Below are 14,356 nucleotides of genomic sequence, written 5' to 3' on the forward strand. Positions count from 1 at the left end.
TGGTAACACGCAGTCAGCAGAGCAAGCGGAAAAGACACTCGTAAAGAGTTCGACTGAGCTACAGTTAAAGCTCGACTATGCCATTCATTTAGACCACTGTCCTTCCTTGTCCCAGCATGTAAGTACAGGCTGGAAATCAATTTATTGACAGAAGTATATTAGACTCTGCAGCAATAGGCCCATTGTTAGCATTGTTCTGTTACTTCAAGGTCAAAGTCCGGGATGGGAACTGTGGAGCATGGAGTAATTAAACATTGTGAACTGTCTCTTTGCCAGCATGAATATTTTCTGTCCAACATTCACTCATTTCAATCTTAATCATGCTCTCCATTTTCCCATGAGAAATGCATTTCTCTTCAGCTGCTAAATGGCTCTGCAGGTTTTTCTGTTAAAACTGTAATATAAGAGCTAAAACAACAATAACTAAAAACTGAGATACGCCTTAGCTGAGAGGAATTGCCTGGTATGAGCTGTCAAGCCATTTTGTTATGAAAATAAGCATCAAATGCACTTCTCATTGGTCATGTAATGAGATGCCAGTTTACTTTTATGTACTGACCTGTGTGCTTGCTTCATTGCATTGCTGGTTAAAGAACAGTGAGGGAAAGTTTGGCTTTAGAATGGAATGATTTAGGTCCTATGGCTCAATGCCTGGCCGTATTTCAGAGCTCTACTGTTTTGCTCACATGCGCTTTAAGGTTATAAATCTGAAAAGTAATTCCAGCTTTGGCTAACCCATATATCATCATTATATGATGTAATCACAGCTTTTACTGCTTTTTTTTTTTTTTGGGGGGGGGGGGGGGGGGGGGGGGTACACAGTACAGCAATAGTGATCACATCAGTAACTCCTGAACAACTCCCTTGTTTTTCCTCTCATCTTTGAGGGAATCATTTGAATCGCTTCCAGGATGTGACTTTTTAATATTAAGCATTTCATGCATGCTATCTTACAATTCAATTGTCTGAGCCACACAGATCTAAAAATAACATTGGAAATACATTGCTATCTTGCAATGTATTAATCCACCCCTAACTTGAAAGGACTACTTAAGTTACTGTAGTTATTGTTTGATGGTGAATGTTAATTGTTTTTGGCAAATAATTATATTTTCTATGTGCCGGATTGTAATAGTTTTATGTCTCAGATTTCCAGCGTCTCTGAATAGAAGACATGCATTGTTTATGCTTAAAGGAGTAGTCTGGTGTTTTACATACATTATGAGACCTGTTTGAGCAGAACATTTTGTTAGTTTGCTATACCTCAGAGGAGTGAGACACATTAATAACACACTTTGATATTTTAGTGATAAGTGACAAAGATCCAACTCTATTTTTAACAATCAAATCTGTGAGCTGAGCAGTCATTATCATCCTACCTCATACCTGACTGAATACTGTTCTGCCTGTATTGCAGGCAAGCAGTTTGTACCTGACAATGACTCTAATGGTTTTTGGCACTATTGTGAAGGGAGCAGATTAATCAAGCAAAAAAGTTCTTCAGTCTACAAAAGACCATGGATGCAGGTTTGATTATAGTGCATGAACAGAGCATGAGCCCCAACTTTAGTAAAAAGTCTGTGCTGGAAGCAAACAGCAGATTTCAAATGTCTTCATTTTCTTTTAGGATAAAATGGATATTTGCAGAGGATACTATAAATCCTTGCATTCTTTAATGATGTACAGTAAGAACTCACTGTGTACTCTGGATTATTTTTTTAAAACAGATTATGTGATTATCCCATTTTGTCCCATCCCAGGGACAAAAAGATTAAAGGGCTTTGAGAAACATAAATAAATAAATAAATCACCATATTTATATTCTGGAAAGAAAAAATGTGTCATAACAGCAATATGAAATACTTTAAAAAGTCTGTATCCATATGAGCAACTCATGGCAGCGGTGGATTTTGATCTACATGCTCATATCAGCCTTCTGATATGAGTCTACCAAATGTAATGGCACTTGCATACACTTACGTACAAGTTTCCTTAAAGTACAGGGAGTTGGAAGAAAGATCAAACAATGGACCATGCAACAGTGCGATTCCTGATTTTAGCTCGTCTTTGCTGTACTGCATATCTTAACCATAAACTGTTGAATAAACCACTGCAGTGAGAACAGCAACTTTAGTTCTGCTTCAAATGTTTCTGGAGTTCTGCCTTTGACCTTTTTCAGTCACTCAACCAGGGGGTGAAAGAGGAGTGATAGGCCTGCTTTGTCATTCAGAGCTGCTGCCCTGAATATACTTTTAGCAAACTAACACTATGTAGATTGTTGCTAGAGACATTTAAAATGCATTGGCTCAAGTTTATTCATATAGATTGCACCAAAGGTAGGAGTCGAAAGAAAAAAAGATCAGTGGGGCATTGCTGCCCTGATGGCCTTTCCTTAATTACAATGAACATATATAATGAACAGGCAAATGCAAGACCAGCAAATGACCAATGCTGGTATCGGTTGAAAATATCAAAAACCACTCGTCCTTAAATTCCCTTAAAGCCTCAGTATATGACGTAATCTTTCTACCCTATATAACTTTAAAGAATTTCCCCAGACATTAATCTTCCCACTGAAACCGGTGATAGAGGTTGAGCTAAAAGGACAGTCGGAGACACAGAGTTGTTGAACTTTAGAGACAGTTTATTTAAACTTGAATTCATTTACAGCAGTTCCACTGAAGAGGAAAGGGGTTCAAATGATGCCTTAGCCACATTAAAACCTATGGTCCTATCTACTGTATGTACAGGAAGGAGGATGCAGCTCGACAGTGCAGAAGGCACAGAGTTGGCTTAATACTTGCCTGTAAGCGCTGCTAACATGACAGCAAGGATAACAGAATGAAATGGCAGCCTTTTATTGGAGGTGTGTTTAGCTGAATGTGAAGCAAACATTACTGTGACAAGGTGCAACTTAGGAGAACGTGGCTCTTACTGTAATCTTTCATGTGGTGAAGTATACGCCCAACTGCTGCTCCTTAAAACACCCTTCTTCTACATGTAGAATGTAGGTCATTTGGGCTTCTTGCAGCTTGGAAATAATAAAATGAGTATAATGTTTGTTTGTGACTGATAAGCAAGTGTGTTCTACCGTGTGTGAAGCTAACACAGTGAAAAGTGAAACTGGACAATGTTAAGGCAATCTGCAGTAAAATAGATGCAATTCTATCTAAAGATGAAAACAGAAAATCATACAAGGAGAGATAAGAAGCAAGTAAATGCAGGCTACCAATGTTAATTATGACAGTTTGGCAATAATATGACATACTGCATTCACACTTTCAAATTTCCTTAACTGGCATAGAACCTTCCACTCACTTTCACTCACACTTCCCAGCCAGCTGCCGTATTTCCAAATAAGTCCAACTGTGGGAATACAGGAGATTGTGATGATGGTAGAAGCAACAGATTCATGCTCCAATGTGAGACAAACCAGGATCAGGAAGACTTGTACGCTAGAATCGTTTCGCGTGCAAAAATCGCTTTCACTCGTTCACCAACCTACACACACACACAAACCCAGTAAATGTAGTGATACAATAAAATGAGAGGAGATTCAATTCTGCCACAAAAAGATCAATCTTATGGAATTACCACTCAAACAAGAACACGATTCAAGTAAAGCCTGTCAAACAAAAAGAAAAAAAACAAAAAAACAACCTACACCATGGTTTAAATCACTTGGAATTCTTGCATCTCAGATTTAGATAATGCTGCTTATAAAAAGTACATTCAACAGGTACATTAAATATGGAACAGAATTATAGTACAGAGGTAAGTAAAAGTTGTGAGTAATTGCTATTGGAAAAATAAATCATACTTAACAGAACAAGCGGAAACACAGTGGACTGTTCCATCCTCTACTCCTCCTCCACTAAGACTGTTTGGACAAACTCAGACACAGGAGATAACCCACACCAGTCACAGAACTCAGTTGTTGTTTTTTTTTGTTTTAAGGTGGAAGTCTGAGGAATCAGTTCCTTGGAAGGAGGTTTTCAGAGAATGACAGTCAACAGTCGCCTTCCTTCATCTAAACATGTCCTGAACTCACACACGCTCAGTCACACACGGGCTTTCTGCACATTACGCGTTTAATCAGAAATATAACAATGTATTCTTAAATGGACGCCTTCATCTAATCCCACTTTTCATCTAATCTAAAAACAAAAAGTAAAATGTGCGAGAAATCCGAAGATGCACCAAAATATGCAAAAATTTGAGCATGTGCAACTGATTTCAGTCTGCCTAAAATAAAAGCTTTAGTAACTCAAAAGCATCCGAATAATCCAAGGGCAACTCAGCAATCACATTAACGTTCCAGTGTGTAACATTAAGGGCGATCGAATGGAGGAGATACAAAATAATATTCAGAATCAGTTGCTTATGAATGTAGAAATAAATCGTTTGAACCCAGCTCAAAAGCGGGTGTTTTGTTTTTCATTTCCACCCGTTTGGGTTAAGCCACAAATTGTCACCACACACTACTCACTGGACCTTTTCACAGGGCAAAAAATAAATTACAATTCTGATTTCGACTGGAGGAAACAAAGAGCTGTGGAGAGAAAGGGACCCGGAGAGCTAACGTGGGAGAGCCTGACAATGATGTCCCCTCTTATTGTCACACAAGCAAGTCCACTGTAGGTAAGGCAAGAAAATGTTTTGTTTCATCCAGGTGCAACAGAGACGACGTCACTTAAAAGTACAAAACTGCTGCAGAGCCACTGGCAGCAAGCAAGAGACAAGAGGCAGATGGGTGACGAAGGAAAACAGAAGGCAGAGATTTCAGTGTGACATCCACTTGTCTCAAAGTGAAAACTCATTTCAACACAAACCACAGCAAGAAGTTCTGAAGCTTATTTAACTGCCGTTAAAAACGCAGTTAAGCCGCCTACCTGGATACAAAGTGAGACTCATTAAGTTTACTACTGAAATTCATCATATATCAACGTGCACAGAGCAATTACCTTTGCAGTCCACTCACATCAGAGATAGATATGCTGATTGGAGAAAGGGGGGTTGAAATGGAATGTCTACATTCTGATCAGACTTTTGCAAATGTCAGAAAAAAAGTGCCGTTTAATTTGTCTCCCGATTTAAAGCTGCGATCAGAAATGTGTTTCCAGCATCTACAGCTGTTCATCTCTTTTAATTCACTTTCATTGAAGTCTTTAAAACACAACATGCTCATTATGGGGGAGAAAAAACACTTGGTTCACTGCTGGGTTTGACATATCTTAATATTCAAAGCAAAAAACTGATCAGAAATATGTGTTAAATTCCACAAAATGGCTTGAAATGAGGACCGAATGACTGCTGAGGATTTTGCTGTGTGGTTGTTGGATCTGACCTTCTGCTTCAACATACTGCATGTTCTGGCATGGCACATGGGGACTCAGGCAAAAAAGAAAAGAATAAAAATGAACAAAAAGAGAGAAGTTTTGCACAGAATATCAGAGTTCCTACAAATATTTACACCACAGATACAGGCACTTGTATATCTTTGGTTGGAGAAACCCAACATTGCGAGAGTAATGCATTCACAGAGCTTTTGTGTCCCTTATTGTATCTCCAGGGTTCACTAGGCAACTGGGATGTGTATTTTTATTTCTTCTTTTTCTTTGAGTTTGTCCATGTTACAAGTAACTTCTGGAGGAGACGTCAGATGTCTTTTTAACCCTCTGACAAAGCCACCTGCAACACAAGAAAAGTGTTTCAGTGCAGCCTCACGCCGAGAAAACTCCTGGTTGCTGTGAATTGATCTTGGTCAGATAACTGTGACAAAAGGGAAAGCTGGAAAGTATACAACAACTGGGAAAACAAAAAAACATTTTCATTCTGATCACATCAATCAAAAAGTAGTGATTGAGGCATGACTTCTTCGTGTCGGTGAGGAGCAATCACTGTGAGAAAGAAAGGAACAGCTGTTGTGAAGCTTTCACAGTTACAGCTGTTTCTAAACAACCGTCACTGTTTACTTTTGTACCATTAGCCAAAGAGTGGAGGCTTACAAAATGGACAGGTTAAGTATTATTTAATAAATGCGCTCCATTTCTTTAAAAAAGAAGAAGAAGAAGAAGAAAGAGTGAACAAGCAGAGTTGAGATTGTTTCTCTGACCAATCACTGGTCAACCAATGTTTTGCTGGAACTACCTGTTGAGGTCATATAGCACTGCTGGTGTCTGTTGTACCTTCTCAGGGCAGAAATCAGGGTTGGTTTGTCGTACTTTGCCAGGCCGCCCCTTTATGACTGCATAGCAGAACATAGTGATGACCATGACAAACAGGAAGTAGCTAGTGTGCATCAGGTGAAGGTTGATGAGGGAACGATCATCCTGGGAAGGAAAGAAGTTAACACAAAGTTTAACATCACAGGGATCTTCCAGTTTCCTTTGCAGTCAAAGGGTTTGATTTCCACTGACTGTGCTGCATTACTGTTCCCTGCAAGCTCCTACCATAACACTGTCAAGTCACTTCCATCACTGATTTCATTTACCTTGACGACACGATCTGCTCTCCAACTAAAGCTACTCATCATTGTATGTAATGTTTCTGAGTACTTATTAAAGGTGCAGTGCAGGCGGAATTTAAAATCCTACTGTGAGACAGGCAACATCCTGGTAAAACTCTACCAGTGCAGAGTTAAGTAAAAGCTTATCAATTAAATGCGATGGTGTGTTACATTAACAGTCCACATTTTGACTTATAATGATAGTCCCCATGAAGGTTGATGATGAAGGTTGTCTCTGTCAGCACCCTTAAACCGTCTCTGTGTTAGAGGGAGCTCAGATCAGGTAACTGCGGGCACAGCATATATTTTCCAACTGCCTCACTGGAACATTCTGTGCCCAACTGAAGCCTGTCAATGGGATCATTGTTATCCTGGAACAATCCACCTCCATCAGTATACACCAACCATCTCTCGGATTGGTTTCTGTTTGATCACTTTTACTTTGTAACAGGAGTGTTATTTTTATAGAAGAGAGCATCCGTGGACACATGGCATGAAAATCCAGCCAGGTAATGCTGGATGATAGAGTATCATCTGCTTATACTAAGAAGTATATCCATTGTTCTACAACTGAGAGGAGGTACCAACAGATGCTTAAATTCAAAACATTGTTTGCATAGTAACTTAAAGAAGTCATAACAGACGAAAACAGAAAACGACAAATAACCTGACATGCGAGAGGGTTTAACAGATTTGCTCAGAGGCAGGGTGCTGGACATGCTTTCATTGACTAACCTGTTTCTACGCCAGTTAGGTTGTCTTAACTGACAGCATCAGACAACTACAGAAACTGTGAGTCTGAAGAATGTTTGGTTAAAGACATAAGGAGGTGGTGACTCACGTCAGGAACAATGACGGTAAGCTTTGGGTTGAGTGCATGGTACACCTTGCCGATTGCGCCTTTGTAACACCAGAAGGGGTTGTAGTCCTGACTGTACTTGGTATCCGAGTCACGGACTGTGGTGAACACCTTGTACCAAGACGTGGCGTTGGTGTACGTCTCCGGCACGCAGTGTGGCGGCTGCCTACAAAACAAAACGCAGGCTTTTTGTTGAGTCGTGTTTGGTTATTTCACTAAATTTAAGTTGACTGGTTGCTGTATAAGATACTAGTTATCTTAAAATTTTTAAAATATCATCTAAACAGAATGGGGCTAAAACCAAACACCAAATAAATGTAAAGCGCATATTCAAATATTTACATAATAATCTAAATGTTTTCCATAGTTCATATTTTCTCATGATGCAGTTCTCATGTCTGCCACCAGAGGGCTCCAAAGCATCCTCCTCCAATGTACTGTCAGAAACCAAAGTGACTCAGTTCAAACTACCAGGAACAGATAATTCACATAACTAATTAACATTTCTCAGAAGATAAAAACAAACATTTCTTATAGACTCTGAATCAGACGGCTGACAGCTTTCAGTCTCCACTGCAGCAGCATGACTTCGACTACTTATAGTTTAAGAAACTATAGTTCGTCTTTTAAGACTCTTAAGGTTGTGAGGCGTGTGAGTGCAGTTTCTGACATGATTTCCTCTCATTTTAACAGATTAATTCAAACTAAATGCATACTTGTGCATTGCTAAACAAAAGCCCTGGAGGTCATTTTGCAGGTATCAATCATTATGAAACCTAACGCCTCCACCTCATGAAGTTCTCGTAAATTACCTTGGAGTTAATAAGGGGATTGTTGAAATTGGGAGATCTGAACTGCTACCTCGCTGGTGGCCCCTTTTGAAATGCTATGCAGAGTAAGTAGGAGACGGTCCCAGAAGGGTGTAACTTGACAAGTGTTAACAGGACTGGGAGAGCAGAGTTTTTTCACATTACATAGCCTGGCTTTTTGTTTCTTTTATGTTACAATTTGTGAAATTAACATCATTATCTTCTATAGCTGATCAAAATCTGCTTACAACATTTACCATTACATGTGATGGTTGCCATTTTCAAAGACAGAGCCCAAAATTATAACCCCCACTTTTTTTTTTTTTAATCAAATGCTGAAAACAGACACCAAAATTAAATGCTATCAGGCATTAAAAACTGTACTGCAAATAATATTGTGAATGAATAAATAAGACACCAAGTCTGAAAAATGTCTTAAAATAAGAATAAATGAAATTCTAACAAGAGACTAAATATGTGTTCAGCTTTTAATAGCAGCTTTGCTCTAAAGAACATCCATTCTGGTCTCCTGCCAGTCACACACTAATTCTCACTTCTAACAGACCACATCACATGGACTAATAATCAAAAGCATAATCAGAAATAAGTGTTCCCATGACCGGGGGAAGCTGTCCAACTCACACTGTGACTGGGAAGATATTGCTGGCTGCTGTGATAGTCATGCAAGTGCTGAACACCACCTGCTCGCAGTGGCCGTGCAGAACACAGTCGTCCGAGTTCCAGGATACAGGCAGGGTGAACGTGATGTTTATTTCTTCATGGGCTTCTCGGCCTGTACACAAAAACATAAGATAAAACGAGGTCAAATTTACACGATTTAAGCTTTTCAATTTGACATGAAAGCCTAATCTTGTGATCTGTTTTCAATCACACCAAGCCATGAACACAACACACACACACCTCAAGCCTCTTCTATCCACAATCACTCAGTCGGACTGAAGGTTTTAGCTAAATTTCTTCATACCAAAACTAGTTTAAACAGTACACACAATGTCACACAGCAGGAAGTCAGGGAAGCAATAATCTCTTGTGTGAAAATAAACTACTTCCTTGATAATAAATTACAGACTAACTTTGTGTGCTTGTGCAATATTTACCAAACTGCAAAGTAGATAAGAAGATTATCAGGTGAATAGAGTCGACTCCTAGCTATTACTGAGGATAGAAGTGTATATTTAGAGGAGAACAATGGAGAATCAGTCACTAACAAAAAGTCATTCTGTCACAACTAGAGTCAAATAACAGATGAGGACATCAAATTGAACTTTTGTTACGCATGAAGCATGTCATTTTTTACAATATGCTTTTACGAAGAGGAAAACAGGCATAATGCAAGGTCAGAATGGGAATATCCAATAAGCAGTATTTTGGACAGGCATTCGTTTTAAATGCAACTTTCACCTGTGTGTCGTTTCTGCTTCTGCTGCCCAAGGTCAAGCATGCAAACACAAGCTGTCAAAGCTGTAGTGAAAACTTGCTGTAACGTCTCCAGGGAATGCGATGCGACTTACACTGGCAAGAGCGCCAACCTTTCAAACTGTGACAGCCGTTCCAGTAACTTATGTAAATGTCAGTATATCTTTCAGACAGCATCAGGTAAGACTGACCTGCATAGGTGATGGATTTGTTGTTGCTTTCAGCTATAAAAACATGCCTGAAGAGAACAGTCAACCTGCTGAACTTTGATTTCTGCCAAAAATGATAAACTATAGCTGCATGCTTAAGATACTGTAGTATAGGCTCTGAGAGTGCTTATTTTGGATTATTGATAAGAGAGTACCAGTTGAATGGCACACTAATTTCACTTATATTCATGGAATTAAGAAGACAGACACCCCATATCTGAAGGAATCGTTTTAGTGCCTGGAAAAAACGAACCATACAAGTGTGGTTCACGTCTGCCTTCTTTGCTTGTTTTCTTTGAATTGTCTGACATCACTTCTCTGCCAGTAAAAGCTTCATTTAAAGACGTTCATTTGGCTTCCAGAGCAGATTTTATATGCCTGCTCCCACGAATTTGCTTCATAACACGCTACCACTGATGTATGAAATCTAAACAGTTCTCAACTCGATACCACAAGCTCCAATGAAAGAACAAGCTGCCCTGTTGTTACAGGATTATTTTTTTCCACAGAAAAACTTCCTATTTTACTCTGCTCATCCATTCTGAGGCTCTGGAAATTTAAAACCAATGCTTCGTGTTATTGGCGACCAGCTTAGCTTATAATGACTGCAGTAGTATAAAGTAAAAAACTAAACAAGGGTAGAAAGAAAGGGGACAGAAAGCTGTCTTTGGCACAAAGATATTGTACATTCAGGAATAAGACAAATCTATTTGCAGAGGAGTGAATAAATCTGATATTAAGTGGAAAGGGTAACCCACTCAGAGATCAATGAAATGCAACCGTTTTACACATTAACAACATTTGTGCTAGAAAGCTCTTCTACAACTGAAACTAATTATGAATTAAAGACAGCAGATATAAATATCCACAGCGTTCAGTCTATTTACTTTATGGACTGAATATCTGACGAAGTGTTTACACTTCAAAGTGGCATGAAATGATTAAACTGAATTTTGAAGTTGCAGACATTTCATCTGTCCTTCTCAACTGTTTACTCTGTGCAGCCACACAGCCTACATGGAGAACATCAGAAGGAGCAAGAAAACAGAGTGTGTGTTGGAACTTCAGACACAAGCATGCGCTCACAATGGGAAGAGTAGTAGATTCTTTACTTTGCTTCACCCTCTAAAACCTTTAAATGTGAGCCGTATAGGAGAACTGCACTGGAACAGGTTAATGTTACACAAAGCCTCCACTGTTGGCTCACTATGTCTTAGAGAGGTCCCCACACAACTATGTAAGTTAAAACCCATTTAAAGGTGAAACCACCACAGCAAAAGGAATGAATCATTCATTTAGCCACCAACACACAAACATTCCAGATCACTAACAAATGATACAGATAATGGTTCATCTTTACAGCCTAATTTTCTATTTGACAGTGTGATTTATGTCAGAATCAAAGGCAAAAATAAATAAAAATAATGAGAAAGAGACCCTACCCGATAGGCCAACTTGCTGTCCCAGCACTGTGGCATACAGGTGGGTGATATTGCGAGAGTACCCTCCAAATGGGCGCTGGGGGTCCAGCGTGAGGGTGATGGGCACTGAGATGTTGATGGGACCCGAGTCCTCCAGCAAGAGGGGAGCCTGAGTGCTGGAACGAGCCTGTCCGCTAGTCACAACCAAGCTCTCTGGCGTGGTGGACTCGTTCAGGCCGTGCTTTATCGTCTCATTCTCTGACACACAAAAGTCAAGCTCATTGAAGCGCAACAGAAAGGTGTTCCAGTCCTAAGAGAGAGTAATGAGAAAAAGTGGTCTTTAACTGAGGGACGGGTATCACACATCACACGCTTGATCTCCTACTTGACATTAAATTGAGGGATGCCGTGCCTTACACATCCCTTAAAGCCAAAAATCCATCCTCGATTACGACCAACAGCCATTTTGATTTGCATGGGCTTTCTGTTCACATTCACATGCAAAGATTTATTTCCATACATGTACTTTCTGAGTGTGAGCTTGTAGTACACGAAATCACACCTAGTTGGGTTTGCTTTTGTCTTTCTATGCATCATTGTGGCATAAAATAGGCGATAAAGTGAAAGTCTCCATATGTAGCGTTAGCATTTCACAGATTCTTGACGATATTTGGAGAAGAAGAGCTCCTAATTGAATCTCTTTTATGGCCTTGTGTGAGTTTGCCTTACCTCTGTCAACTCTGGAGACTTGATCTCTTTAATCTTGAAGAAATAACCAATGGTCAGGAAGGCGATGGCCACTGCACTGACACTGATCATAAAAATGACCAGAGGTGGACGATTGTTGATGTAGCTTCTTAGGTTCTCTATAGGATTTAACAGGTACACCTGTATAAAGGCAAACACAGACATGCTGACCATACATCTCTCTCATGTAGAACTGTTCATGAAAGGGACAAAGATACATAACAGTGATCTTGGTATAAACTCTCCAAACTGGGACCAGTCAGCTGATTGGATCTACAGAGACTTCATCAGGACTGCTTTAAACTTTACTTGTTTGTAATGGACATCTAGAGATGATACTGTCCTCTTCATGAAATATGGGGTATTAGTGACTCTTCTTGATTTTTTTTCTCCGTCTGTCACGGAGTTATAATGTTACAATACTCATGTAATGATTTATTGAAGTAACTCATGAGTTGGGGAGTCACAAGTTGACAGCTGCCACAGCTGGAGTGATCCCATCTCAAGTTGGGGTGTAGTTACCAGCTGAGACACAACATGGCTGGTTTTGTTTTCATCTTGAGAGTCTGTGTCATCAGGAGGAAACATGTTCCCACTGTAACTGCCACACAAGCAGTTCTGAGAAGTCTGACCGGTGCTGTCATCACTTTGTTTTTTAGAAAGAGGACATAACATGCAAAAGTTGGGTCTTACTGAAAATAAGCAGAAGCAACGTGCAGCTAGAAATGACTGTGCTAAACAATTTGTCTTTTATTTTCTCATATTTTAAAGATTTAGTCAAAACAAAATCTAATAATTGCCAATTTGATTGTAATTTCCACGCCTTCTCACTCCTAATAGGTGGGGAAGGTTTAAACGCTGCCTTTTTCCTTTTCATTTTTTCGCTACTATGATTGAGAATGCAAAGTTGAGGTTGAATGTCAGTGTGTTTGGATGCCATAATGTTTTCTCACTTGGTCTGAGGTGCATAGATATATGTGTTGGTTTTCTCAAGTCTTTTGTACACAAGTGAGCAAAGTCAATTTTTTTGTCAGCTCAAGTTATATAAGAATTATGACAAACCCAATCCATCCAGGAATCCCTACACCAATACCGGCCTCCTGTCACTGCTGCTTTTTTTAAAAGAAACTTTTCATCAACTGGTTTAGCAAAATGCTTTGACTCGACATGAATGAAAGGAATCAAATGATAGGTGTGAAAGAATATATTTAGTAAAACACTAAAACTGTTAGATAAAAAACGTTTCACATTAACAAAACCATGTAAATCAAATGCACAGCAAGTCAGATTAACTGCTAATGTTAGATAAGTAAGGGAAAAAACATTGGCCATCACGCAACCTTCCCTCCCATCTTTGGCTTCCATTGATTAGTATTTACACTTTGGCACAGACATATAGGCGTTAATACCAATACTTATTTTATGCGCGAGTCGTCTGGCCAGCAGTACTCACTCTAAAAGGATATTTCTGCTACTAGCGTTAGCATACTTTTATGCATGCATCTTCAACATCTTGTATGTCCTCCAAGTCAAGTACAGCGAGCCAGTACATAGATATAAATGATCACCAATATAAGCTGCATCATTCAGCCTACATTCCAATGTGAGAGGAAAACGTCCAGTAACGACAATTCAACAAAAATAACCAAACTACAACAAAACAGTTGTAATCCAACTCAGAGCATTTGGCACCACATAAAGTAATTTCCAATTACAAGTATATTTACATAAATCATGCTTGTTGATGCTAGCTTGTTTCTTACTAAATACTGCAGCCAGGTGACACAGGCTGTCAACCTTGTATAAGTAGCATGACGTGCTAGCCTCTTGTCGCTGGCTGTTGGGATATGGCAACAACGTGAAAAAAGAAACATATTTAGAATACACTAAGTTTCAAAACTGCTAGCTAAATTCGATTAAATCAAATGATCACTACTCACCATTTTTCTCCCTGTGCACGCGACGGATACTAGCTGGGAGGTGCGTTGCGGGCCACAATAAGGCTGCAGTTTCGTTAGCAAGGAAGCCTTTCTGCAAAGCTAGCCCTTAACGCTAGCTTGCTTGCTTGAACGAAGCTAGTCCCTCTTGATTATATCGCTAAAAAGCAAAAGTCTGCGTTCAGTGGAAACAACCAGGCTTTCTACGTACGAGAAAACACGTATACTCCTTCCCATTCTTTTCTCTTAACTTAAATGCAGCTCTTGGGAGAAATATGTTTTGCGTACAGTCTGGAATAACGTCAATAATGTATCTCAGTCCTCCCTGCTGACATCTAATCCGCGTCCCCGCACTGCGTAGTAAAACCGTCGCAGCGCCGCATTCCCGTTATTTCCATACAATGTGCGCCCATAAATGGGCGTAAGAAC

General features: G+C 39.6%; 1 protein-coding gene across 2 annotated transcripts; it reads right to left on the minus strand.

The window, feature by feature from the left end:
* Positions 1–2,622: 2,622 nt before the first annotated feature.
* Positions 2,623–14,295, minus strand: tmem248 (transmembrane protein 248). 2 transcript variants are annotated; one of them, XM_072374718.1, is made up of 7 exons: positions 13,931–14,295; positions 11,973–12,131; positions 11,265–11,553; positions 8,819–8,969; positions 7,350–7,533; positions 6,189–6,332; positions 2,623–5,691 (listed from the first exon to the last, which is right to left on the minus strand). In XM_072374718.1, exons 1-7 carry the CDS (start codon positions 13,931–13,933, stop codon positions 5,671–5,673), a joined length of 951 nt encoding a protein of 316 aa, XP_072230819.1. In that variant the 5' UTR covers positions 13,934–14,295; the 3' UTR covers positions 2,623–5,670. The 2 variants fall into 2 exon arrangements, with proteins under 2 accessions (XP_072230819.1, XP_072230818.1); XM_072374717.1 differs by having other exon boundaries at positions 6,151–6,332.
* Positions 14,296–14,356: the final 61 nt, after the last annotated feature.

Source organism: Leuresthes tenuis, unplaced genomic scaffold (assembly GCF_036924035.1).
Source record: "Leuresthes tenuis unplaced genomic scaffold, fLeuTen1.0.hap1 SCAF_21, whole genome shotgun sequence".
NCBI lineage: Eukaryota > Metazoa > Chordata > Actinopteri > Atheriniformes > Atherinopsidae > Leuresthes > Leuresthes tenuis.